Source organism: Natrix helvetica (assembly GCF_964273705.1).
Source record: "Natrix helvetica genome assembly, chromosome: 1".
Taxonomy (NCBI): domain Eukaryota; kingdom Metazoa; phylum Chordata; class Lepidosauria; order Squamata; family Natricidae; genus Natrix; species Natrix helvetica.
Genome location: NC_138548.1, coordinates 120,956,689 through 120,980,463, shown reverse-complemented (window position 1 = coordinate 120,980,463; position 23,775 = coordinate 120,956,689). Strand labels below are relative to the sequence as shown.

The following is a 23,775-nucleotide window of genomic DNA, read 5'->3' as shown; positions in this document are numbered from 1 at the left end:
TGGATGTGAAAAGAAACATCTTTCAAAAAGACAAGGTAACTCTCCCTGTAGCTTCCTGCCCCTACCTTTTGTCCATGAGCCATTAAAGCCTGAGCCAGTCCCTTTACATAATAAAAGAGTTCTCCCCTTCAGCTCCAGGGGGATGGGGATGAAGGCATGATAATATAAGCCTTTGCTCAACTGACCACATGGCATCTGAACTCAACCAAACCTGGATTCAAAACTCAGCCTAGAGGGTTGCCCTTGCATGGGCTCATGTGAGTCTGACAGCCAATCAGAATACATTTCTTACACAGGAACAGGAAACAGATAGATTATAAAAAGCCCTGCAAGCCCTTCTTCAGCTTTTCCCTTCTCTTCTTGAAGCATGTGATCACCTTTTCTGTTCAGGAATCAAGGCATGTGATCCTGTCCACCATTAAAACCATATTTCCAAGCAGCCTCCATGTCTCCAGTGTCTTTTCCCCCACTTGGAGCCAAACCCAGAAGGACATTTCTTCCAACAACTTCTTTCTGGGGTTTTCCAGAGCTTTTTTGGGGTGGGCGGGGGGGGGGGGAGTAAACCAGTCTGGTGTCCAGTTGTGTTCTGATAAGAAACCTCACCACATCCCAGAAACAAAGCTGGGCTACAGATCCCTGCTCTTATGTCCTCCACACTAACTTGTTCTGTCCAAATCAATATTAGCTGGCTGGAAGATGGCAATCAACATGACCCTCCATGCCTGATGCCTTTAGAATACTGCCACTAACAGGACAGGAGGGACATTACAGTAAAACTGTCCGCGTGGAGATTCCATTCAGCCGGATGGATCCGAGATGACACTAGGATTTAAAAGAGCCATTTTGCATTGGGATGCAAGCAAGAAGACAGTCCTTCTCCTTATTCACGATTAACTTTTTCTTCCTGAGAAACCTGTGTGCTTCCTGAGCCCCTTCGGCAATCTTTTGCCTGCTGGAAGGGAATGTTATCTCCTCACACAACGAGATTAAGGGAACAGCCGGCCCGCCGCCTGCCGGATGCAAGCGTCCGGGAAGGTGGAGAGATCGCCCAGAAATTTGAGAGGAAGGGGCGGCAGAGACGGAGAAAGGTTTAAAAGCGGAGGATTGAAAGGGAGGAAGGAAAAGAAGGGAGAGAACAGAGGAAGAGGAGGAAAGCAGCGAAAGGGGAAAAAAAAGAAGCATTACACGAGCGGCGGAGGACGAGAGAGAGGCAGAAGTGGAGGGAAAGAGCCACGGAGAAGAGTAGCGGCGCAGGAAGACCAGCAGAGAAAGAGAAAGGCAAGCGGAGAAATAGTAGCTGAAACGAAACCTGGAGAGAGCGTGGACGGGGGGTGGGTGGAGAGGCCGGGAAAGCACATGACTAGGAAAGGAGAAGTAAGAGAATAGCGAAGGAGGAGAGGGGGAGAAGGGCGTTCCTGCTTGTGCTATCACCGCTCGGCCCGTGCTTGGTGGGGCTGCATGTGAGCTCAACGAGGCAAGTGGGGTGGGGTGGGGGGGGGAGAGCTGAGCCAAGAAAGCTGCAGCAATGTAGGGGAGCAGAGTTGGGCTAGCCAGAGAGCGATCAGCTGAGTGGCGGCCACGAAAGAACAGAGGCTGAGGTGGAAGAATGGACTAGAGGAGCCGGGAGCCGGGCTGCTGAGCGAGGAGGATAGCTAGGTGGGAGGAGGAGGAGGAGGAGAGGCGAGCAGAATAGGCCGCCAGCTGTCGGACCTAAGACAGTGGGAGAGCCCCAGTGCCTGGAGAAAGGGCCAGAGAGTCATTTCAGGGATGGCTGCGCACATGATTAACTTTTCCTTCCTGAGAAAGTTGTGTGCGCTCACTACTCTCCTTCTGGCAATCTTCTGCAATTGGAGGAGAACGTTATCTCATAAAGTGAGATAAAAGCGAAGGACCAGATTTTGCCTCCTTTATGTGAAGACATGATCATTTCCTCACTTGTTCGTTTGCAGGTAGCTTAGCTGTAGTAATGCTTCCAGTAAGAATGGCCACTGGAAATGCATTTTCCTCTAATGGAACAAACACAATCCAAACATTCCAGGGGTTTCCCAATGTTGCAATACCAAATCTTCAGTATGGACCTCAGCAACTTGGAACTTCCACCAGTGCTCCTCAACAAGTTCTCCAAAAAGGTCCTTTGGAGAGATTCTTCAATGCTGAGATCAAAGTACTTGGGGTAAGCATGTGCACAATGTACCTGTCTGAAGTCCATTAAGGTTTTATTGCTATGTAGAGACCCGACAGTCCCACTGTTTGATCAGGAATCTAATAATTCAAATGAAAGTCTTGCAGTTGGCACAATTATCTCAGCAGGTCTTCAGGGTCATGCAAAGTTCCCCAGGAGACACCCAACATCCCTTAGGCAGCACTCAATGTCCTTGGAATGCCGTCAAGGGAGGTGGCTGACTGTTTCTGTACTTCTTTATCTTCTATAAATGTGCTGAAGTAAACAATGTAGTAAGCATATAAATATGAGTGTCACAGTGTGTTCAGGGTACCCTCCTCAAATGAGGGGGGCATTTTTATTAAGTTGAATAAACACGTACATCTCCTTGAGGCAAATACTGGGACTCAGGCTTTATTATACCAAGCCTCACCTGAAAAACAGCAAAACACCATGCTGTGAACTTCTTGGCTTGGCTATTGTCTGGTTTTGGAGTTGTTGGAAGAAATGTCCTCCTGGATTCAGCTCCAAGTGGGGAAAAAGACACTGGAGACATGGAGGCTGCTTAGAAAGATGGTTTTAATGGTGGACAGGTCCACATGGCTTGAGTCTTGAACAGAAAAGGTGATCACATACTTCAACGTTGGTGGAGAAGAAGAGAAGGACTGAGATGCTGAGTCCCTGGTTTTATGCCCTCTCTGGCCTTTGATCTTGATCTTGTCTTTTAAGTGGTTGTCAGATTCCCATGGGGCCATGCAGGGGCAACTCTCTAGGCTGTGTTTTGAATCCAGGTTTGGTTGAGTTCTCAGATGCCATGTAGTGAGTGAGTAAAGGCTGATCATGCCTTAATCCCATCCCCCTGGAGCTGAAGGGGAGAACTCTTTATTATGTAAAATGAACTAGCTCAGGCTTTAATGGCTCATTGACAAAGGGGGATGGGCAGGAAGCTACAGGGAACTATTCTGTCTTTAAAATGTTTCTCCCTTTTCACATCCAGAGAAATATTCTGCCTTTTCAATATTTCCTAGGATATTTCATTTTTCTGGGAGAGGGCTGGATGATAACTTCCTACAGAGTATATTCCAGAAACCTCTGTTCTTCATGGCAGTTGCATTTGCAGAAAAATTCTCAGATATGCATTTCTTTTTGCTTTGCTCTTTAACTGAGAAAGTGGAGCTCAGCCATAATTTCAGCCAGATTTCTTTTTCTTCCTTCCCTCTGAGAAGTACAACTGTTGGGCATTTCTCCACAAGAACTTGGTCATAGTTGGCTCCAGTTAAAGCCGGGTAAAATCACTTTGTGCTTATGACCATGCTTAACTTCTTCCTGCAGAGGAGTCTGTAGTAAGAGAAGTGACATCTGGATATATTTACAGACCTTCCTGACAAGAGAAGTCTACTGTAGGTCAAACTCTATTATAATTTGGAGTAAATGTCAAGCACATAGTGACAACGGTGTCTTAAACTGTTTCTTCTCCCCATTTGGATTTTTCACCCTAGGAAACCAGGCCTTGGGTCAACACCTGCACTGGAAGCTTAAAAGGTCAACACCTTTGAAGGGCCTTAGGTTTATACAAAGTGATGCTTTTCCCAGGGTGCTAACAAATGAGAATGTTTGTCTTTCTTGCATTCAGAGAGTTAACTTGTCTTATTTTGTGTGTTTTCTTTCCATAGGCCGTCCAAATCATGATTGGGTTGATGCACATTGGCTTTGGGGCTGTCGCAATTTTTCTTGCTTTGGCAGACTACATCTCCGTTTCTCTATTTGGAGGTTACTCCTTTTGGGCAGGGATTTTAGTAAGTACGTGCAAATACTTGTTCAGTCATTCACTATGGAATTAATGGCCAAGAGCGCCTATCAAAATCCTGTCTGCCCCTGCAGCACCCTGATTTCCTCATGTTTCATTTAAATTCCGAGAGAGAGCATTATGAGAGATGGACTCCAAGGGGACTTTAAAAATGTCACTTAAATAGATTATGAAAGCATTCTAACGAAACTAAAGAAACAAATAGAAATTAAAAGGCTTCTTTTGTAGAGAAATAAGAAGAGAAATAAAAAATAGTTGGAAGCTATATTTTGGAAAAGTAGCAATTACATTTACTTTAAAAAATAAGCTGCAGAAATTTTGAGGTCTCTTATCTCAATGGAAGCTGAAACTATATTTTTTTTTGTATGGAATCTTAGCAACCAGCTCCCAAAATTCCTCACTTTGCTTCATTCCAGCATTCCCTAAGGATTGATCATGCTCACCTCCATTAGACTGTTTTGGAGTTTTTTTTCCTCCCCCCATTTCCCTTGGCACAGTTCCTCAGATACAGTGTTTCCTCGAAAATAAGACAAGGTCTTATTTTCTTTTGACCCCAAAATAAGCAGTTGGCCTTATTTTCAGGGAGGTCTTATTATTTTTGAGGTGCAGGAGGTGGCAAGCATGGTCACCTCGTGGCTGCTGCTGTGTTGCAATATTTTCGAGAAGGGTTTATTTTCGGAGGAGGTTTATTTAGCGCATGTGCTCAAAAGCCCGATTGGGCTTATTATCTGGGGAGGTCTTATTTTGGGGGAAACAGGGTATTTGGTTCCCTGCCCAACCAGTTGAGAGTGGCTGGTGCATTTAAGACAAAGAGTGCCATTTTGCTATAGGTTTGCTACAAGTTCCTGACATCCAAGCTGTTTTTCCTATAAATCTTAAACTCTTAAGGATGATGCAGGTCTGTTTTTGCAGGGGTTGGTGGGGGGTATTTATTAATATTCTAGACTGCCCAATCCAAAACAATTCAGGCTGACTTCACAAAATTTAAAAATAACCATATCTAAAATAATATTTTGTTGTAAAAGAGTTTCCATGGGTCCCAGGTGTTTTCTGATGTTTTTTCCCTTGATATTTCCAGTGGACTACAATACTTTCTTTTTCTTTTTTCAGTTCATTTCTTCTGGATCAATTTGTGTATCAGTTGCGAAGAGTCAAAACCTTAGTTTGGTGAGAAAGCTATAAGGCTTTTGAATTTCTTTTATGCTATTTCTTTGTAAGCACTCATGACACTATATATTGTCTGTGGTCTTCAAATACTGCTCAGTCTTAAATCAACATTTGGGAAAGAAAAGCAAATACAAAAATTCTACCACCTTCCTTCTTTGATCAACTTTAGCTTCCAAGCCTTGCTTCCATTGAAAGTTCTATGTCAACAGTACATTGAACCATGCAGAATTAGAGGCTCCCTTGGTTTCCCTTTTTGCAATGGGCTTCTTCCCAAATTCCCTTCCTGATGTGCAATCTGTCAGTAGCCTGATAGAAATGAGGGAAGCCTGAAAGTGCCAATGACCATGAAGTCACTTCTTGTTCTACCAGAGCTGCCTTAGTTGCTACCAGAAATACTGTAATGCTAGTCCTGAGCAAAGAGGAGTCCAGTGGTGGGTTCCTATCGGTTCGGCCCGGTTTGGCTGAACCGATAGTGGTTTGGCGACCTGGGTTGCTGCCACACCCCTGAACTGGTTCTCTGGGCAGCGCCATAGGCAGTACCATCTTGTGTTTTGCTTATGCGCAGAGCAATTTTTATTGTACTGCGATGCATGCGAAGCGCGGCCATGCGCGAACCCGGAACCCATCCCTAGAGGAGTCGTCTTGCATTCTCTGGTCTTGAACCAGACCTCCAACATGCTGTCACCAACTCCTCTTCTTCGTCCTCCTCCCCTTCCATTATTTTAACAGAAGATCCTATTTTAGAAGTGTTCCCACCTAAAGCAACATTAGAAAGAAGCCCTATTTTTATGAGTAAAAGTATGGAATGGGTATGGGAATCAAAGAGAAGAGAGAGCTGAAGGTAGCCCACCTTCAAAGAGCTTTCTTTCTTCTCCCCTGTTTCTCTTTGGTATTCATGGCAACACAGGAAAGTTTTTTGTCTTGTAAAGGAAAACAGTGTGGATTCAGCAGAAGAAAGATTTTAACCACCTTGATGAAAGAAATACTACATTCCTGAAAGGAGAAAAGCAAAAACAGCCATTTTAAAATTTTCAGTATTCTTACTACTGACTCCAAGGATTTCTCCCTCCCCATTTCTCTAGTTCCCTCTCTGTAAAGTTATATAGTTAAAAGAGCATTTAACATAACATTTGATGCTTAGAGTGTGTCATGTCCTAGCCAAAACGTTCATCAGTTTTCCTGTCACTTTTAACTACCTGGTCTTCAATGGAGACTGACATCCAGAAACAAAAATAAGGAATTTGACATTGTTAGAAAATCCTTCAAATGAGTTGTGGGCTTTGGATTTGGGAAACCCTGTTGGGGCTGCTATGTGTTGCTTATGATATTACTGCATGTTGTCTGGTTTCACTACTGATGGATAATGCACCATTAAACACATACCATATTTTTCAGAGTATAAGACACTCCAAAGTATAAGACGCACCTAGATTTTGGGGATGGAAACAAGGGGAAAATATCTGCCTCTGCCTCCCAGCAGTTGCCTCCTTGCAACAAACAGTACAGACAATATACACTGTTTGTAGTGTATTTCAGACTATACTTGTAGAGAAGCTGTTAAAATTGATGTGCTACAGGCGCTCCCCCCATTTTTACATGCTTTTTTCGCCCTCCTCAGGCTCCAGAGGCTTTATAGGAGCCTGGGGAGGGCGAAAACAGCGGACGCCCTCCAGAGTCATCAGGGAAGCCTCTGGACAGTCCCTGAAGCCTTCGGAGCGCTCAAAACGATCCTCCGAGCAAACCGGAAGTCACTTCTGGTTTGCTCGGAGGATCATTTTGAGTGCTCCGAAGGCTTCAGGGAAGCCTCCGGACGGTCCCTTAAGCCTTCGGAGCGCTCAAAACGACCATCCGAGCAAACCGGAAGTCACTTTCGGTTTGCTCGGAGGATCGTTTTGAGTGCTCCGAAGTCTTCAGGGACTGTCCGGAGGCTTCCCCGGCGCCTCCGGAGGGTGTCCGGGGGTGGGCGGGGGAGGCTGTTTTCACCCTCTCCAGGCTCTATAGGAGCCTGCGGAGGGTGAAAAATGGCTTTAAAAAAGGGTGAACTCAGCTGGCCAGCGTGCGCATATGCGCTGGCCAGCTGCCAGGGCAGCGCCTTGTGTGCCCTGACAAATGGCTCCGTGTGCCACCTGTGGCACGCGTGCCATAGGTTTGCCATCACTGCTATAGCTTATTGAAGCCTCCGCAAGCCCGTTTGCTGTAAATAGGTAAATTGCTGGGAGTCAGAGGCCAAAGGGTTGGGGCCAGGGAGCTCCATTCAGTGTATAAGACACACCCAAATTTTCACCCCCTTTTAGGGGGGGAAAAGGTGTGTCTTAGGCTCTGAAAAATACGGTACATCGATAGATTTTATTACTGGTTTTACCATAGTTGGGTGTAATTTTCTTGTATGGTTTGAATTTAATAAGACCTGTGCTTTCATTTTCATTTTTCTTCCACTGGTATACTGCTCTTTTCTTTCAGGTGAAATGCAGTGTAGGAATGCACATCACAAGTGCCATAATTGCATTAATTGGTATTCTGCAGTATATACTTGAGTTGACTTTGAGTGATAGTTTTTCTATCAATAACCATCCAAAGGATTCGATAAAAGTAAGTAAACCAATCTGCTCTAGAATTTTGGCTTCATGTGTAGAATCCAGAAGGATGCTTATGTACACAATATATATGTCACAATGTTGGGCAGGGATCAGATGTGGTTTGGGGCAAATAAATAGATGGGAGTCCAGATTTGCAGGGATGTTGTTTCTTATGGCACTTTCCACAACTCCAAAGTCCTGGTAAGGCCTGAACTTTACTTCTGTCATTTCTACCTAAGAACCTTTTGACCAATTATCAGAATCTAGAATCAACACCATTGAATTTGGTTTGAAATCTTCCCTAAAACACATCTTAGTCCTACATGTAATCCTCAACTTACAACAGTACGTTTAATGACCAATCAAATGTATAATAACGGGGGGAAAGTGACGACTGTTTCTCACCCTTTCAGCGTCTCCATGGTCATGTGATAAAATTCAGATGCTTGGCAACTGATTCCTATTTATAACAGTTGCAGTGTCCTGGGGTCATGTGGTCACCTTTTGCAACCTGACAAGCAAATTCATTGGGGAAACCAGATTCACTTAACAACCGTGTTACTAACTTAACAACTGCAGTGATTCACTTAGCAACTGCAAGAAAGGTCATGAAATGGGGCAAACTTCACTTAACATATGTCTCACTTAGCAACAGAAATGTTGGGCTCAACTGTCATAAGTTGAAGACTAGCTATATTTCATTTGAATGCTGTTTTTTTATAATAACGATGATTAAAACTCAAAAATTAAAAAAAAACTAATCCAAAGTAAAAATCTAAAAAGAAAAAATGAACAGCGCAAAAGAAAAAGAGAAAAAGGGGAAAAAAAGAAAAATTAAGAAATGACTTCTCTTTCAAGTCAAATACAATTTCAGTAACCTATTAATAACTTATTCTCTGATATTTCAACCAAGATCTCTTCTTTCCTAATTTATCTCTTATTTATGAACAAATAAATCCTCATCATTCAATCTTAATTAGCAAAAGTCTAGTGAAGAGTTACCAGAAATAATATGGTATAGTCAAGAATGCAAGTAAGGACTGTGATGTTGATGCTATTATACATCTTGGCACAAATGATCTGTCCCAAAAAGATGTACTTTCTGTGAAAAATGATTTCCAGAGCTTGGGGTATGAACGTAGTAGTATAGGTTGTAAGCTTATCTTTTCAGAGGTTTTACCAGTATATAAGGAACAAAAAGGGAAGGGCCAGTGTGTAGCAGAGTGTAACGTGTGGCTAAGGGAGTGGTGTAAAAGGGAAGGCTTTGGTTTTATTAATCATGATGTCTGCAGCTGGTCCAATGAAAAACTGTACAAAAGAGATGGTTTGCACCCATCCAAGAAAGGGACTGGATTACTTGGCATTAAATTCACAGATTTTCTGGATAAACATTTAAACTGAACAGCGGGGACAGAGAATTAATTGATACAGAACATTTCTGTCCCCAGCAATCTAAAATTCATACGGTTATCAGTGCATGTAACACAGATGTTTGTGCGGGTAAGATTATCACTCCTGCTGTCAAGCAAAACCAAGTATTTAATAGTGAGTGCCATACCATGTGCATGAATCATACAAGTGGCAAGAAAATAGGGGCAGTCAGGCATAACACAGGTTATGTAGACAGTAAACACAGGGTCAATCAAAATGGACTCAAATGTCTAAACACCAATGCACAGAGCATGAGGAATAAACAGGGCGAATTAGAAATTCAAGTAAAAGAGGGCAGATACGATATTGTTGCCATTACAGAAACTTGGTGGGATGAAACCGACAAATGGAACATACAGAGGATTTAAATTATTTAAAAGAAATAGACTAAATAAAAGAGGAGGTGGAGTTGCACTATATATAAGAAATAATTACCTCTCTACAGAAATAGAGCACAACAATGATGAGAACTATCTTGAATGCATTTGGGTCAATATTAAAGGTTGGGGGGGGGGGGAATGACATTGCCATAGGTCTATACTACAGGCCACCCAACCAAGCAGAGGAAGTAGATGAACTTTTTGTTACTCAGCTAACTAAGGTATGTAGGAAGCACACCACAATAGTAGTGGGGGATTTTAACTACCCTGACATCAACTGGGAAACAAAATCTGCACCAAGTGGAAGATCCAACAGGCTCCTAACAAACCTAGCAGACAACTTTGTTTCCCAAAAAGTAGAGAAGGGAACAAGGGGATCAGCCATATTGGACTTAATTCTCACTAACAGAGAGGAAATGATAGAAGGTGTTGAAGCCACAGGAACCCTGGGGGCAAGTGACCATGCAATATTGGAATTCAACATTATGCAAACAGTAGTAGAACAAAGTGAAACCAGAGTCTTGAACTTTAAGAGAGCTAATTTCAATAAACTTAGAGAGAGCTTGGGAAAAATTCCTTGGATGAGAATCCTCAAGGGGAAAACAACTCAAGAAGCTTGGGAAATTTTGAAAAATGAGAGTACAAAAGCCCAATCTAGCACAATACCAATGAAGAAGAAAAATAACAGTTCCCAAAAGAAACCAGCATGGCTGCATAAAGAACTCTCTGACAAATTGCAAGGCAAAAAAGATAAGTGCAAAAAGTGGAAAGGGGGGGACATAACTAAGGCAGAATATCAGCTAAGGCTCACAATGAAGAAAGGCTTGCCACAAAGGTAAAAAATAACAAAAAAAGCTTCTTCCAACATGTTAAAAACAAGAAGAGTTAAGGAAACAATTAGTCCATTGCTGGGAGAAAGTGGCAAGAAGATGACAAGCAACAGGGAGAAAGCAGAACTATTTAATGTTTTGTATCTGTCTTTACACAAAGGAATAAAACAGTCCAACCTATCAAAAACAGCACCACAAAAATCAGATTAGGAACACAAACTGAAATAGGGAAGAAAATGGTAAATGAGCACCTGTCTACCCTAGACGAGTTCAAATCACCAGGACCGAATGGACTACACCCCAGGGTTCTGAAGGAACTGGCAGACGAGATCTCAGAACCACTGAACTATACTTTTCAGAGATCCTGGAGCACCGGGGAACTACCAGAGGACTGGAAAAGAGCTGATGTGGTTTCCATCCAGAACCACAGATCCAGGAAACTACAGACCTATCAGCCTGACCTCAATACCAGGAAAGATTCTGGAAAAGATAATCAAGCAACGAATTAGTGAACACCTAGAAGCAAACAAAGTAATAGCCAAAAGCCAACATAGGTTTGTCAAAAACAGATCATGCCAGACTAATCTTATTGCATTCTTTGACAAAGTGACAAAATTAGTGGACCAGAGGAATGTCGTCGATATAGTTTACTTGGACTTCAGTAAGGCATTTGATAAGGTAGACCATAATCTACTACTAGATAAAGTAGAAGAATGTGGGTTGGACAGCATCACCACCAGATGGATTCGTAACTGGCTGACAAACCGCACTCAACATGTAGTCCTCAATGGAACTGCATCTACATGGAGGGAAGTATGCAGTGGAGTACCCCAAGGCTCTGTTTTAGGCCCAGTACTCTTCAACATCTTCATCAATGATTTGGATGAGGGAATAAATTGGGAACTCATCAAATTTGCAGATGACACCAAGCTGGCAGGAATGGCCAACACTCCAGAAGATAGACTAAAGATACAGAAGGATCTTGACAAACTTGAACATTGGGCACTATCTAACAAAATGAAATTCAGTGGTGAAAAGAGTATGGTTCTACACTTAGGCAACAAAAATGAAATGCACAGGTACAATATAGGTGGTACCTTGCTCAACAGTAGTAATTGTGAAAGGGATCTTGGGATCCTAGTGGACAACCATTTAAATATGAGCCATCAGTTTGCAGCAGCTGCCAAAAAAGCCAACACAGTTCTAGGCTGCATCAACAGAGGGATAGAATCAAGATCACGTGAAGTGTTAATACCACTTTATAATGCTTTGGTAAGGCCACACTTGGAATACTGCATTCAGTTTTGGTCACCATGATGTAGAAAAGATGTGGAGACTCTAGAAAGAGTGCAGAGAAGAGCAACAAAGTTGATTAAGGGACTGGGGACTAAAACATAGGAAGAACGGTTGCAGGAACTGGGTATTAAGCTTAAGAGAAAGAAGGACTAGGGGAGACATGATAGCAGTGTTCCAATATCTCAGGGGTTGCCACAAAGAAGAGGGAGTCAAACTATTTTCCAAGGCACCTGAGGGTAGAACAAGAAGCAATGGGTGGAAACTAATCAAGGAGAGAAGCAACTTAGAACTGAGGAGAAACTTCCTGAAAGTTAGAACAATTTATCAATGGAACAGCTTGCCTCCAGAAGTTGTGAATGCCCCAAAACTGGAAGCCATTAAGAAGATGTTGGATAGCCATTTGTCTGAAATGATATAGGGTTTCCTGCCTAGGCAGGGGGTTGAACTAGAAGACCTCCAAGGTCCCTTCCAACTCTGCTATTTTATTATTGTATTATTGTATATATTTTAACTTAAGCCACCTTCATTGTTGATTATTTTCTTTATCCAGTAACATAATTTTCTCCAAAAGCAAGCAAACAAACAAACTTTCCCCCATATCTTCTATTTACAAATAAATCTGTAAAACCTCACAATTCAAATTTTTATTAAGAGCTATCAGAAGTAACAACATACTAAAATTTTTGATCTTTAATCCCTTCAAAGAGCATCCCACAAGTTAATTTTTCATCATTTTTTTCTTCTTCTCTTAGAAACTCTTAATTTTTGTAAGATTAACCTATGCAAAAAACAAACACAGCATAACCTTAATCATACAAGTCTTTCAATTTTAACATAATTTTGAATTTTCTCTAAAACACAAACAAAAGGAGCTGAGAGCACACCCATGTTAAAGGGTGTGCTCCTCGCTCCCTTTAAAGAGGTACTGGTAAAATCCCTCCTCAAGCTGGACTCCACTGTTCTGGACAACGTTCATCCAGTTTAGAGAAGGCAGTGGCTTTGCAATCCAGATGATCCTGGAGGAAAGAGATTATCTGGATTCTTTTCAATTAAATTTCAGGCCTGGATATGGGACAGAAACAATTTTGTTTGCACTAAAGGAAGATGGGACCAGGATGGAGGTGGTGCATCCATCCATGCTCTTCTTGACAACTTTTTATGGTGCATAAGGTTCAGGTGAAATGTGTGCCCTTGTGCAAATATTTGATTTTATACAGGGATCTGAAATATTACTGATCCCCATTTAATTCTCTGGGGTTTATTTGATATACTGCAAAATATAATAATGCTACGATATTCCCTGTTCTGTTTTTTTCATAATATCAGAGACTGTGTATTGCGCCTGTTTTTCCTGATACAATGGTTCCTCCCAGTGTTTCCAAGGAAGCAGCTGGGAGTCCCTTTTAATGGTGTAGCACATAGATGGATTTATGTTTCAGCAAATCACAATCTTTCCACATGTGTCCTCCCTAATCTATAGGAAGTCGGGATTTGCCTCTCCACCATGCTGTTCTTGTTCAGATTGCTGGAATTTTTCATCACTGTTTCACTTACACATTTTGGATGCCAGGCAACTTGCTGTGTTAATGACCAGGTAACTATTTGATCCTTTGATAATAATTTTAGCTTATATCTGGACAAGGTAGGTAGATTTGATCAGAGAACGGTGATTAAATGGCCAGGCCATAAGTTGTTAGGATGTTTATTTCTACCTTTAAAGATTTCTCTATCAGAGCTTATAACTCTCGAAGGTTTCAGAGAATGTGGCCCCAGCTTATTCTAGGCAAACACAGTGCTAGAATTAAAAATACACAACTGGGGAAGCTATTCTTCTTACCTAGAATAAGATGTCCCAAGCCACAGTCAGTATTCTTATATATAAGTATTATTTTCTGTTGCAGGCAGCCATTCGTTTTGTGCCTTACCAAGTAGTCAGCGAATATGTACCACTCGCGATTGAACCAAATTCATCCTCTCCACCAGCCTATGATAATGTGGTTACCAGGCCAGAGTAAGAAAAAACAAGAAACCCAGGAAGGAATTGTGACAAGTGTTGCACCAGAGGTCATAGAAGAAGCAATTCATATTATATTGTTTTGTTTTATTCTAATCTCTAGCTTGCTTATTTTTCAATTACAGCCTTTAAGCACCACATTTAATGGTGGCAAGTTTTAAAAGAACTTTTTTTACATAATAGTTATAAAGAAGAAGCAAGAATTTTTGACGATGCACACAGTTTATTACTCCTTTGTTTATATTCTGGATTGCATTTCCTTTTTCTGATGACTGTTGTATTATGAAGGAAGTCTGATGTTACAGAAAAGAGGGAGAAAAAAAACACCTAGCAAAATTGAGACACAAGTGATTGGTAAACAAGTCATTGGCAATAGCAATGTTAATAGCAGTTGCATACAGTAATTACTCTGATCCCAAGGAGATTAGTAGAAATTTGCACACATTTGAAGCCTGTAGAGTGTTTGATACTGTTGTTTCCTGTATATGTACAATAAAGGTGAATTAGTAGTGCTAATGGAGTGTCTGCATGAAATTGCCTGCTTACTATTTCAAATAATGCCCCAACTACATGTTCAACTCTCCTTCCAAGGAAAACTTGTTAGTTGTAAGTCTTTAGCCTGGTGTGTCTTGCCAACAGAGTTCAAGCCAGAAAGGAAGATTAAAATAGCTCTTTTTTATGTCTATAAGTAGAGAGGACATCTCAGTGATCACTCAGCCAAAAGAGGAACAGCTTAAAAAGCTGGACAATTGCTTTATATATAGTTTAAACTATTGGCTTTTGAATGAGTTCTTTTATTGGATATAGTCAATTTGACACATTTCTGTGCAGTAGCTCTAGTCTAGCATGTAACTTGCAAAACCCCATAATTGCTTAGGGATATTCATGACATGTGGTTTGCATGCTATGAGTTACTAAAGTCACTAAAGTTCAAGTCCAAGTTGGTGTCCTTAGCAGCTTTGAATCCGTTCTTATCTGGCTATACAGTCTTCATTTATAGTTTGCTTTGTTGCTAAACTAAGAACTAAAAACATTATCTCCTAATCCCAGAGGTGCTTTTTCAGGAGGCAACTAGACTTTTTGGTTTGTTTTTCTTTTTTGAAGACAAGAAGCTTCTTCAGCTTTGACTGGATGATGGGGAGTGGAAGGATTTATGTTCTTTGCAGACAGCTAGTCATTTGCATTCTTTTAGAGGGTCATTGAGGCGACTTGGAGGTTTATCTATGTCCTCAGGGTCACCCGAGTAGTGCAAATGGGTGTGGAGCCTTCTTGGCTTCAGGATGTTTTCTGCCCTGTATCCCTTCAGGCCCAGGCTGTTGGGGATGAGTCTGTTGTCTGCAAGGAGTATAAATCCTTCCATTCTCTACCACCCAGTCAGAGCTAAGGGAGCTTCTTTGATGACAAGTGAAATGTCTTCAAAGAAAAAAAAACCAAGAAAGTCCAGTTGCCTGTTGAAAAAGCACGGTGGAAAGTTATCACCCAGCCCTCTCCCAGAAAAATAAAATATCCTAGGAAATATTGAAAAGGCAGAATGTTTCTCTGGATGTAAAAAGGAAGAAACATGTTTTAAATTGAGAATAGCTCCCTGTAGCTTCTTGCCTCCACCCACTTTGTCAATGGGCCATTAAGAAGGCCAAGCCAGTCCCTTTACATAATAAAGAATTCTCCCCTTCAGCTCCAGGGGGATGGGATTAAGGCATGATAATATTGGCCCTTTACCCAACTCACCACATGGCATCTGAGAACTCAACCAAACTTGGATTCAAAACGCAGCCTACAGAGTTGCCCCTGCATAGCCCCATGGGAGTCTGAAAACCAATCAGAATACAAGCTCAAGATCAAAGGGCAGAGAGGGCATAAAACCAGGAACTCAGCATCTCAGTCCTTCCTTCTCTTCTTCTTCCCAACATTGAAGCACATGATCACCTTTTCTGTTCAGGACTCAAGCCATGTGGTCCTGTCCACCATTAAACCATCTTTCCAAGCAGCCTCCATGTCTCCAGTGTCTTTTTCCCCACTTGGACCCGAACCCAGGACATTTCTCCCAACAGTACCTATCAAAGTCCTGTCTGCACTGCAGCCTTCCTGACTTCCTCGTGTTTCATTGAAATCCCAAGGGGGGAGGGGCATTATGAGAGATGGTCCAAGGGATGAAAAAATGACATCTGACTAACCAATGAGAATGCATTACTGTCCCACAAGAATATAGGCTCTCAAATGTTGCCTAAATAAGTTAGGAAAACATTTTAATGAATCTGAAGAATGAAATAATATTTGGAAGCCATATTTTGGAAACACAGTGATCGGATTTACTTTAAAAAAAAATAAGCGGCAGAAATATTGAGGTCTCTTGTAGTGTCTCAGAGGCCGCACCCAAGTTCTCGGCATATCTGAGTAGAAGCTGAAGCATTTTCTCTTATTTGGAATCCTAGCAACCAGCTCCAGAATTTTCCCCACTTTGCTTCATTCCAGCCAGAGGAGGTATTCAGCCAGTTCTGACAGGTTCTGGAGAACCGGTAGCAGAAATTTTGAGTAGTTCGGAGAACCGGCAAATAAGCTGGCCTCGTCTCCGCTGCCTCCCAGCTGATCTTCTTTTGTTGCCCTGAACTGGAGAACAGAGCTGGAAAGCAGGTTAGTGGGGTGGGGAGGGAATGGGGATTTTGCAGTATCATTCCCCTGCCACGCCCACAAAGCCACCCCCACAGACCAGTAGTAAAAAAAAATTGAATCCCACCACTGATTCCAGTGTTCCTTAAGGATTGATTATGCTTACCTCCATTGGATTGTTTTGGAGTATTCTCTCCTCCCTCTTTTCTCCTTGGCATAGTTCCTTGAGTATTTGGGTTCCCTGCCCAACCTGTTGAGAGTGGCTGGTGCATTTAAGACAAAGGAAAGAAGGAAAGAAGGAAAGAAAGGAAGGAAGGAAGGAAGGAAGGAAGGAAGGAAGGAAGGAAGGAAGGAAGGAGAAACTATAATAGACCTTTTGCGTCTTGTTCTTGTGAATCCATTTCAAAATAAAGCTGAAAAGGCCAGAAAGGCAACAAAATCTGGGTGCATAGACTTTGCAAATAGGTTGAGACTTCCCAAGGATGAGATTCTCTAGAATAGAATAGGCTGCAAAGTGGTCTGGTAAGTGAAAATATGTGGCTATTAGACATAGTCCTTCTTTATATTCACAGGCTACAAAAATCCCCTATTTCTTCAAGACTGAGATACAAAAGATGGTTATTTAATGAGAAGGGAAAAGCTGCGTACCAGAGCTGAAATGCATCGCAGAGTTCCTGAGTATGAGAGAACCGGCCCTCTTATTGATCATAGGGATGGTTCACATTGCCTCTCACTCCAAGGTTCAAATCCCTGCTCCCTCATAACGCTTACTTATTGACCTGGTCCCATTATTGTTTATAGCATTTAGCTAATAGTGGAAAAACTACATTGGACTTTGGAAAAAGAATTAGGTGTTGGGCAATGAATCAAAATCGATACTGGGTTTTAAATGATGGTGAACCCTTGATCCTAACCACTTTTCAAAAACACATTAATGAGAACTAGGCAATGGCTCCATCTTAAACAAAACTCAGTACTAAAGATCCTTTCCTGTTTTTTCTTAAGACTCATTGTAAATTTCTTTATAGTTCTCTATGCGTTTCTCTATTCCGATGGCTTCCATAATTATTCTCTTGTTGAAGTGTTCTGTTTTGGAGATTAACCTGGTTCCTTCAAAATTGATTTCATGTCCTGTAGCTTTAAGGTGCTGGAAAAGGGAGGAAGTTTTTTTCTTTTTTTCTTACTGCGTTCTTGTGTTCTGTGATGCATGCATTTATGTATTAATCTCCAACGGATTCCAAAGAAAAACAATTACCAACCTAATCCAAAGGGAGATTCCCCCAAAAAAACCAAGACACAGAACAGGACAACGGCATCGCCCTCCTCCCTTACATCAAAGGCACCACAGATAAAATCAGCAAAATTCTCCACAAGCACAATATCAAGACAACCTTCACCACTGACCAAAAAATAGCCAACATCTTAAGAAACCCCAAAGACAAAATCCAGCTAGAAAACCAAGGAGTCTACAAAATACCATGCAAAATCTGCCCGGCAACATATATAGGACAAACAAACAGGAAAATAAATGTACGCATCACAGAACACAAGAACGCAGTAAGAAAAAAAGAAAAAAAACTTCCTCCCTTTTCCAGCACCTTAAAGCTACAGGACATGAAATCAATTTTGAAGGAACCAGGTTAATCTCCAAAACAGAACACTTCAACAAGAGAATAATTATGGAAGCCATCGAAATAGAGAAACACCCCCACAACATGAATAAACATGATGATACCTCCCACCTACCAAACATCTGGAAACCACCCCTAGTCAACAAACGAACCCCACCCACCACCCAGGCCATTACAATACAAAACAACAATGCACACGCAACCATCACCAATCAGCACCAATCTACCAATCATGATGCAACCACACAACCAATCATTCCACTTACTGAAACAAAGCCAGCACTCCATCCCCTCCCACCAGGATTTCCACAGAGACAGCAGCTTCGATTGCACTTTAAGCCAAAAACAACAGCCTTATATATAATTTACATATAAGTATATCAAACAGATTGTGACCGTCCTGGCATTTCATCTGCCATAGAAACCAAAGTGAAAGACAAATAACATATATACTACTTACACAGTGCTAGTCTTATAAGCAAACCTTGTTTTTTATGCCTTACCAAGTCAACAGAGATGCAACAGTCGCATGTGAACCCAATCAGCGTTTTCCACCAGCCTATGATAATATGGTTACTGAGCCATAGTCAGGGGGAAAAACTCGCACCCAACAGCAGGAAGAAATTGTGAGAAGTGTCACACCAGATGAGAAGCAATGAATTTCATGTTGTTTTACTTTTGCCCTCCAGTTTGTTTATTTTTCAATTAAAAGTCTTTAAGTACCAAGTTAAATGGGGACAAATTTTAAAAGTGATGCTTCTTACCTGATAAGTTATAATGCTTACCAAGAAGCAAGAATTTGCGCTGCAGTTCATCCACATCTGTCTTGAGGAAGAATCTCTGCAATGGTTGATGCAAGCAGCTTTGTTTATATTCTGGATGGCATTTAATTTTTATGGCAAATATTAAATTGAGTAGGAGGTCTGAGGCTACAGAAAAGAAAAACAGCAAAAGTAAAGTAGACATTATTAATAAAATGTATCATTGGCAGAATAGTAGCAGTTACTTAATCACTCTGACCCCAAAGAGATTGATAGAAGTTTGTATACCATTAAAATCAACACTATAGGTTTGTGATACAGTTATTTGCTGTACGTGTACAATGAATCTGAATGAGTAATGCTAATGAAATGTGTCTGTATGAAATTGGCTACTATTGGCTATTTGATGCTAAGGGTGTAGAAAGGTTTTGTTTTCTATTTTGTTCTTTTTTTCTGCACTTCTGCCTTTCTCCTTTTCTTTATTTCCTTTACTCTGCATTAGTACTTCTGATACTCAGTTGTTTTCTCCAGTAGAATAGCATGTCCTTTATATACATTAAATATTGATATATTAAATAATGTAAGCAGCATTGTCCATCAATACATTATCTCCCTCTTGTTTTTCCCTCCCAAATTTTCTTTTTCTTATAAAAGAAAGCTTATAAGAGAACCATTTCCCTGGTTTATTCATAAATTGAAAATGTCTGTGTTTTGCATAATTCAATTTTATTCCCAGTTCACTTATGGCTAACTTGGAGAACTGTTACTATAAAATCTTAATTTCTTGACAGATTTATGTTCCCTAGGAAATTCTTTAACTCATATTTGTATTTCATTCAAAATATTTTGGGTTTTCTCTTGCCTCTTCTGTAATTCAGAATGATAATGTGTCAGGAAACTGGACCTGCCACACTCACAGTTGGTTATCATCCCATTGATTGAAGCACCTGTCTAATTTCCCCTTGAAATGAATTGAACTAAGGACATGAAAGCCAATCTCATAATATAGGGAAATTGGCATCTAGAAGAGTTAACGGCAAGCAGCTTTTTAAAAAGATGAAATCTGGGAATAGCGTGGCTCATCAGGAAGGGGAAGCAGTCTCCCCATCCAAAATTACTATTACAGCATTGAAGCGATCTTCTCTCCACAGCCCCAAAGACGTTCGCAGAACAGTCAATACAAAACAGCAATAGAAGGATCAGGACTCTAGAGGGCGCTCCCGTGTAACACACATAGTGAAGGAATCGGAAACTCCAAGATAGCAGAAGTTTATCTCACCAATGAAAACGAATTATGTTATAAATCATCTTATAAAGAAAAATTTATACCTATACTAGGAAGCCTATGAGGTCCTTGGAAGTTTTTCTAGGGTTTGTGTCTGTGTATGACAGACGGGGAGGCTGTGAACGCAATGCGCGTCCTTTTGTTTTTATTTCTGGCGATTCCTGCAAAGGTTCTGGAAATCTCCGAGGGGTTGAAAACGAGTCCCACCAAGCGCGGGACTTAACTTACTTTGGGACAAAGAGAGAAGCAAAAGTGATAAAAACGCAGAAGGTTCCTGGCCCCAAACTCTTATTTGTTGCAACAGTTAAAGGGGCAAGAAAGATGTTTTTTTCTGGATGTTAGATATTAGCATATATCGGGATAAGTCTTCCCTCAGGTCCGCTCCTACAGCGGGAAACAGGTATTCCTCTGATTGGTCAATGGGCGTGCCTCATCCCTATAAAAGGGGAACCCTCCGACCACAGAGTAAGCTGGATCACTACTATTACTAATAAAGAGCTGTTAAGTCACGTCGTGTCCGCAGTCTGTCTCTCGTTGCCCAGATCTAACATTGGCGACGAGGGTGGGATTGAGAGACAGATAGGACGAAGAACGCTACTTCAAGAATCTCCGGATTTGATCCAGCCCAGGAATTCGGCAGAAATTCCGGCAGCCATCTCAGATCACCGCAGCGCGGCAAATTCAAACTGAGAAGATGGCGATGCATGCTCCCCCCGCTCCTTTCGACCCAGCAACCGACGAATGGGAAGCCTTCATGATTCGCTTCGAGTGTTTCCTCGAAGCAAATGAGTACACGGGGATCACCGATGCAAGAAAGAAAAATATCTTCCTCGGCTACTGCGGAAAGGAAGTCTTCAATACGGCCAGAGACCTCACCGCGCCTACTCCAATACAAGCAGTACCATGGGCGACGCTGAAACAAGCCTTGGAAACACATTACGCGCCAAAACCGTCCCGCCATGTCAGCCGCAAAGAGTTCAACATGAGGACTCAAAAGGCGGGAGAATCCATTAACCAATTTGTTGCAGCTCTACGAAGAATAGCAGCCCACTGTGAATACAGGGATTTGGAAGAGCATATCTTAGAGCAATTCATCTGTGGGGTAAGAGACATTTCGTTGCAAAAGAAACTGTTAGCCAACCCGAATCTAACCCTACAGTCAGCATTGAACAAAGCAAGAGCGTCGGAATCAGCGGAGAAATCAGCAGTGACCATACAACGAAGGGTCAACGAAACCCAGCCAGCACCGAGACAAACCAGAGTCCACTACGAAGACGCAAGCCCCGACTACGTGGATCCCGAGTTCGAGGACAGTCACCTAATGCAGAGCAGTCACTGGAGGCCTGGGGGGAAACCCGGATCCCGTTTGCCGCCCTGCGCAAGCTGCGGAGGGAATCACCCCAGGTCTACTTGCAGGTTCAGGAACGTTGTTTGTTCGCACTGCAACAAACTTGGGCACATCGCACGAGTGTGCCGGAGCGGAGTCCCTGCCTCACGGCAGCCACCCATGTACCGCCAACAGAAGCCCAACCCAGGGGCTTGGCGAAATCAAAAAGGGCGCCCAGAGAAAAATCCACAAGTGTTTACCCAGAGAGAAACTCCCCAAAGAGCTGAACGAGCGTATTCCCAGAGAGATTACTCACAAGAAAGTGAGCGAGCGTATCCCCAGAGAGAATTCACACAGAGAGCCGAAAGAGCGTTCTACCAAGACGCTCAACGAGAGTATTTTCAGGATATAGATGATGAGATAGAGTTGACCCAGAGAGAGGAGTTGCGAACGTATCTCACCACGATACATCAGGTCCGCCCTAAGCGGCCCAAAAGGCTGAAAGTCACAGTCCTCTTGGAGGGCTCACCCTGCGAGCTGGAGGTTGACACAGGATCAACCCTGACGATCATTTCATGGGCATCCATGAAACAGGCCATTCCCAGCCTCAGAAAGAGCCAACTGCGCGCTCCTGACGTCCTGCTACGAGACTACCAGGGGAACCAAGTCCCCATCGTGGGCCAAGGCACATTCCACATCCAGTTTAAGGACATCGAAGCCCAGCTGCCCGTGACCATCTCCAGCGCGCCATTGCAGAACCTCCTGGGGCTTGATTGGTTTGAAGCCCTGGGATTAGAAGTCACCGGAATCAACGCCGTGAGAAACAGCAGCGCTGAAAAGATCTTTAAGGAGTTCGAGGATGTGTTCAGCTCCGGTCTTGGTAAGTATGTGGGCAAACCAATATCGTTCAATTTAGATCCAAATGTGGCGCCAATCCGGCTTAAACCGAGACGAGTGCCTTTTGCACTCCGCCCAAAAATAGATAAAGAGATAGATAAGTTAGTGGAACAAGGAATCCTGGAGCCGGTAGATCACGCGCGTTGGGAGACACCTATCGTGACCCCAGTTAAGTCAGACGGATCAGTCCGCTTGTGCGCAGACTATAAATGCACAATTAATGTCGCGCTACAACAGAGCGCATATCCGGTGCCCGTAGTACAGCACCTATTGCACTCATTGGGGCCAGGAAAAGTTTTCGCTAAATTAGATATGGCACAAGCTTACCAGCAACTGCCAGTAGATAGCGCCACAGCGGAGGCCCAGACTATAGTGACGCACAGAGGAGCGTTTAAATGCAACCGGCTACAATTCGGCGTAAGTATTGCTCCAGGATTGTTCCAGAGCGTCATGGAACGACTGTTGCAAGGGATACCGGGAGTCGTCCCATATTTTGACGATATCTTGGTGTCCGCTGCAAACGAGGAGCAACTAAACAAAAGAGTCAGATCGGTTTTGGCCAGAATCAGAGAGAAGGGTCTCCGCCTGAAAAAAGAAAAATGCCAAATTAACGTGCCTAGCGTAGAATTCCTGGGTTATAGAATTGATGGTCAGGGAATTCACCCCACTGAAAAGAAAATTAAGGCGATCCAGGACGCCCCCACACCACGAAATCAAACCGAGTTGCAGGCCTTCCTCGGACTACTTAATTTCTACAGCGTTTTTCTGAGACAGAAGGCGACCGTTGCTGAGCCACTACACCGTCTACTCCAGAGGAACGCACCATGGAGATGGGGACGAGCAGAAGCTGCAGCATTCGCCGGGGTAAAGCGCCTGCTCACCACTGACTCACTACTTGTACAATACAGTCAGACCCTCCCGCTGGTATTGACCTGCGACGCATCGCCGTTCGGGGTTGGAGCAGTCCTCAGCCACAGGATGCCCGACGGGAAAGAAGCACCCATTGCTTTCTACTCCAGAACTCTTTCATCGGCCGAAAGGAACTACAGCCAAATGGACAGAGAAGCATTGGCTGCCGTTGCAGGTGTGAAACGTTTCCATGAATACCTCTACGGCCGCGATTTTGAACTCATTACTGATCACAAACCGCTGTTAGGACTTTTGGCGGGAAATCGCCCCACTCCGGTCTCCCTTTCTCCACGTATGACCAGGTGGACTGTTTTCCTGGCTGCGTACTCTTACAAGTTAATTCATCGACCGGGCTCCACTCTAGGGCACGCAGATGCGCTCAGCCGTTGCCCATTACCAGACATTTTGCCAGACCCCACTCCAGAAGTACCGGTATTGCTCATTGACTGTTTGGATTCGGGACCGGTTTCTTCTTACGACGTTGCAAGGTTCTCCTCGAAGGACAATTTAATAAAACAAGTGCAAACTTGGGTATGGAGGGGGTGGCCAAAGGGAAATGTGGGCCCGGAATTCAAAATGTTTTGGTCTAAACGGGACGAACTCTCCGTGTTACAGGGATGTTTGTTGTGGGGGGATCGAGTTGTTATTCCTTTTGCGCTACGAAAAAAGGTATTGAATGCTTTACATATGGGGCAT

General features: G+C 42.7%; 1 protein-coding gene across 1 annotated transcript; it reads left to right on the top strand.

The window, feature by feature from the left end:
• Window positions 1-1,981: 1,981 nt before the first annotated feature.
• On the top strand, window positions 1,982-14,172 carry LOC309390306 (membrane-spanning 4-domains subfamily A member 15-like; the record flags this gene model as incomplete). The annotated part of the gene is made up of 6 exons (XM_081949494.1): window positions 1,982-2,173; window positions 3,835-3,957; window positions 5,079-5,135; window positions 7,596-7,724; window positions 13,129-13,242; window positions 13,550-14,172. 6 exons carry the CDS (start codon window positions 1,982-1,984, stop codon window positions 13,661-13,663), a joined length of 729 nt encoding a protein of 242 aa, XP_081805620.1. The 3' UTR covers window positions 13,664-14,172.
• Between the last annotated feature and the right edge of the window lie 9,603 nt (window positions 14,173-23,775).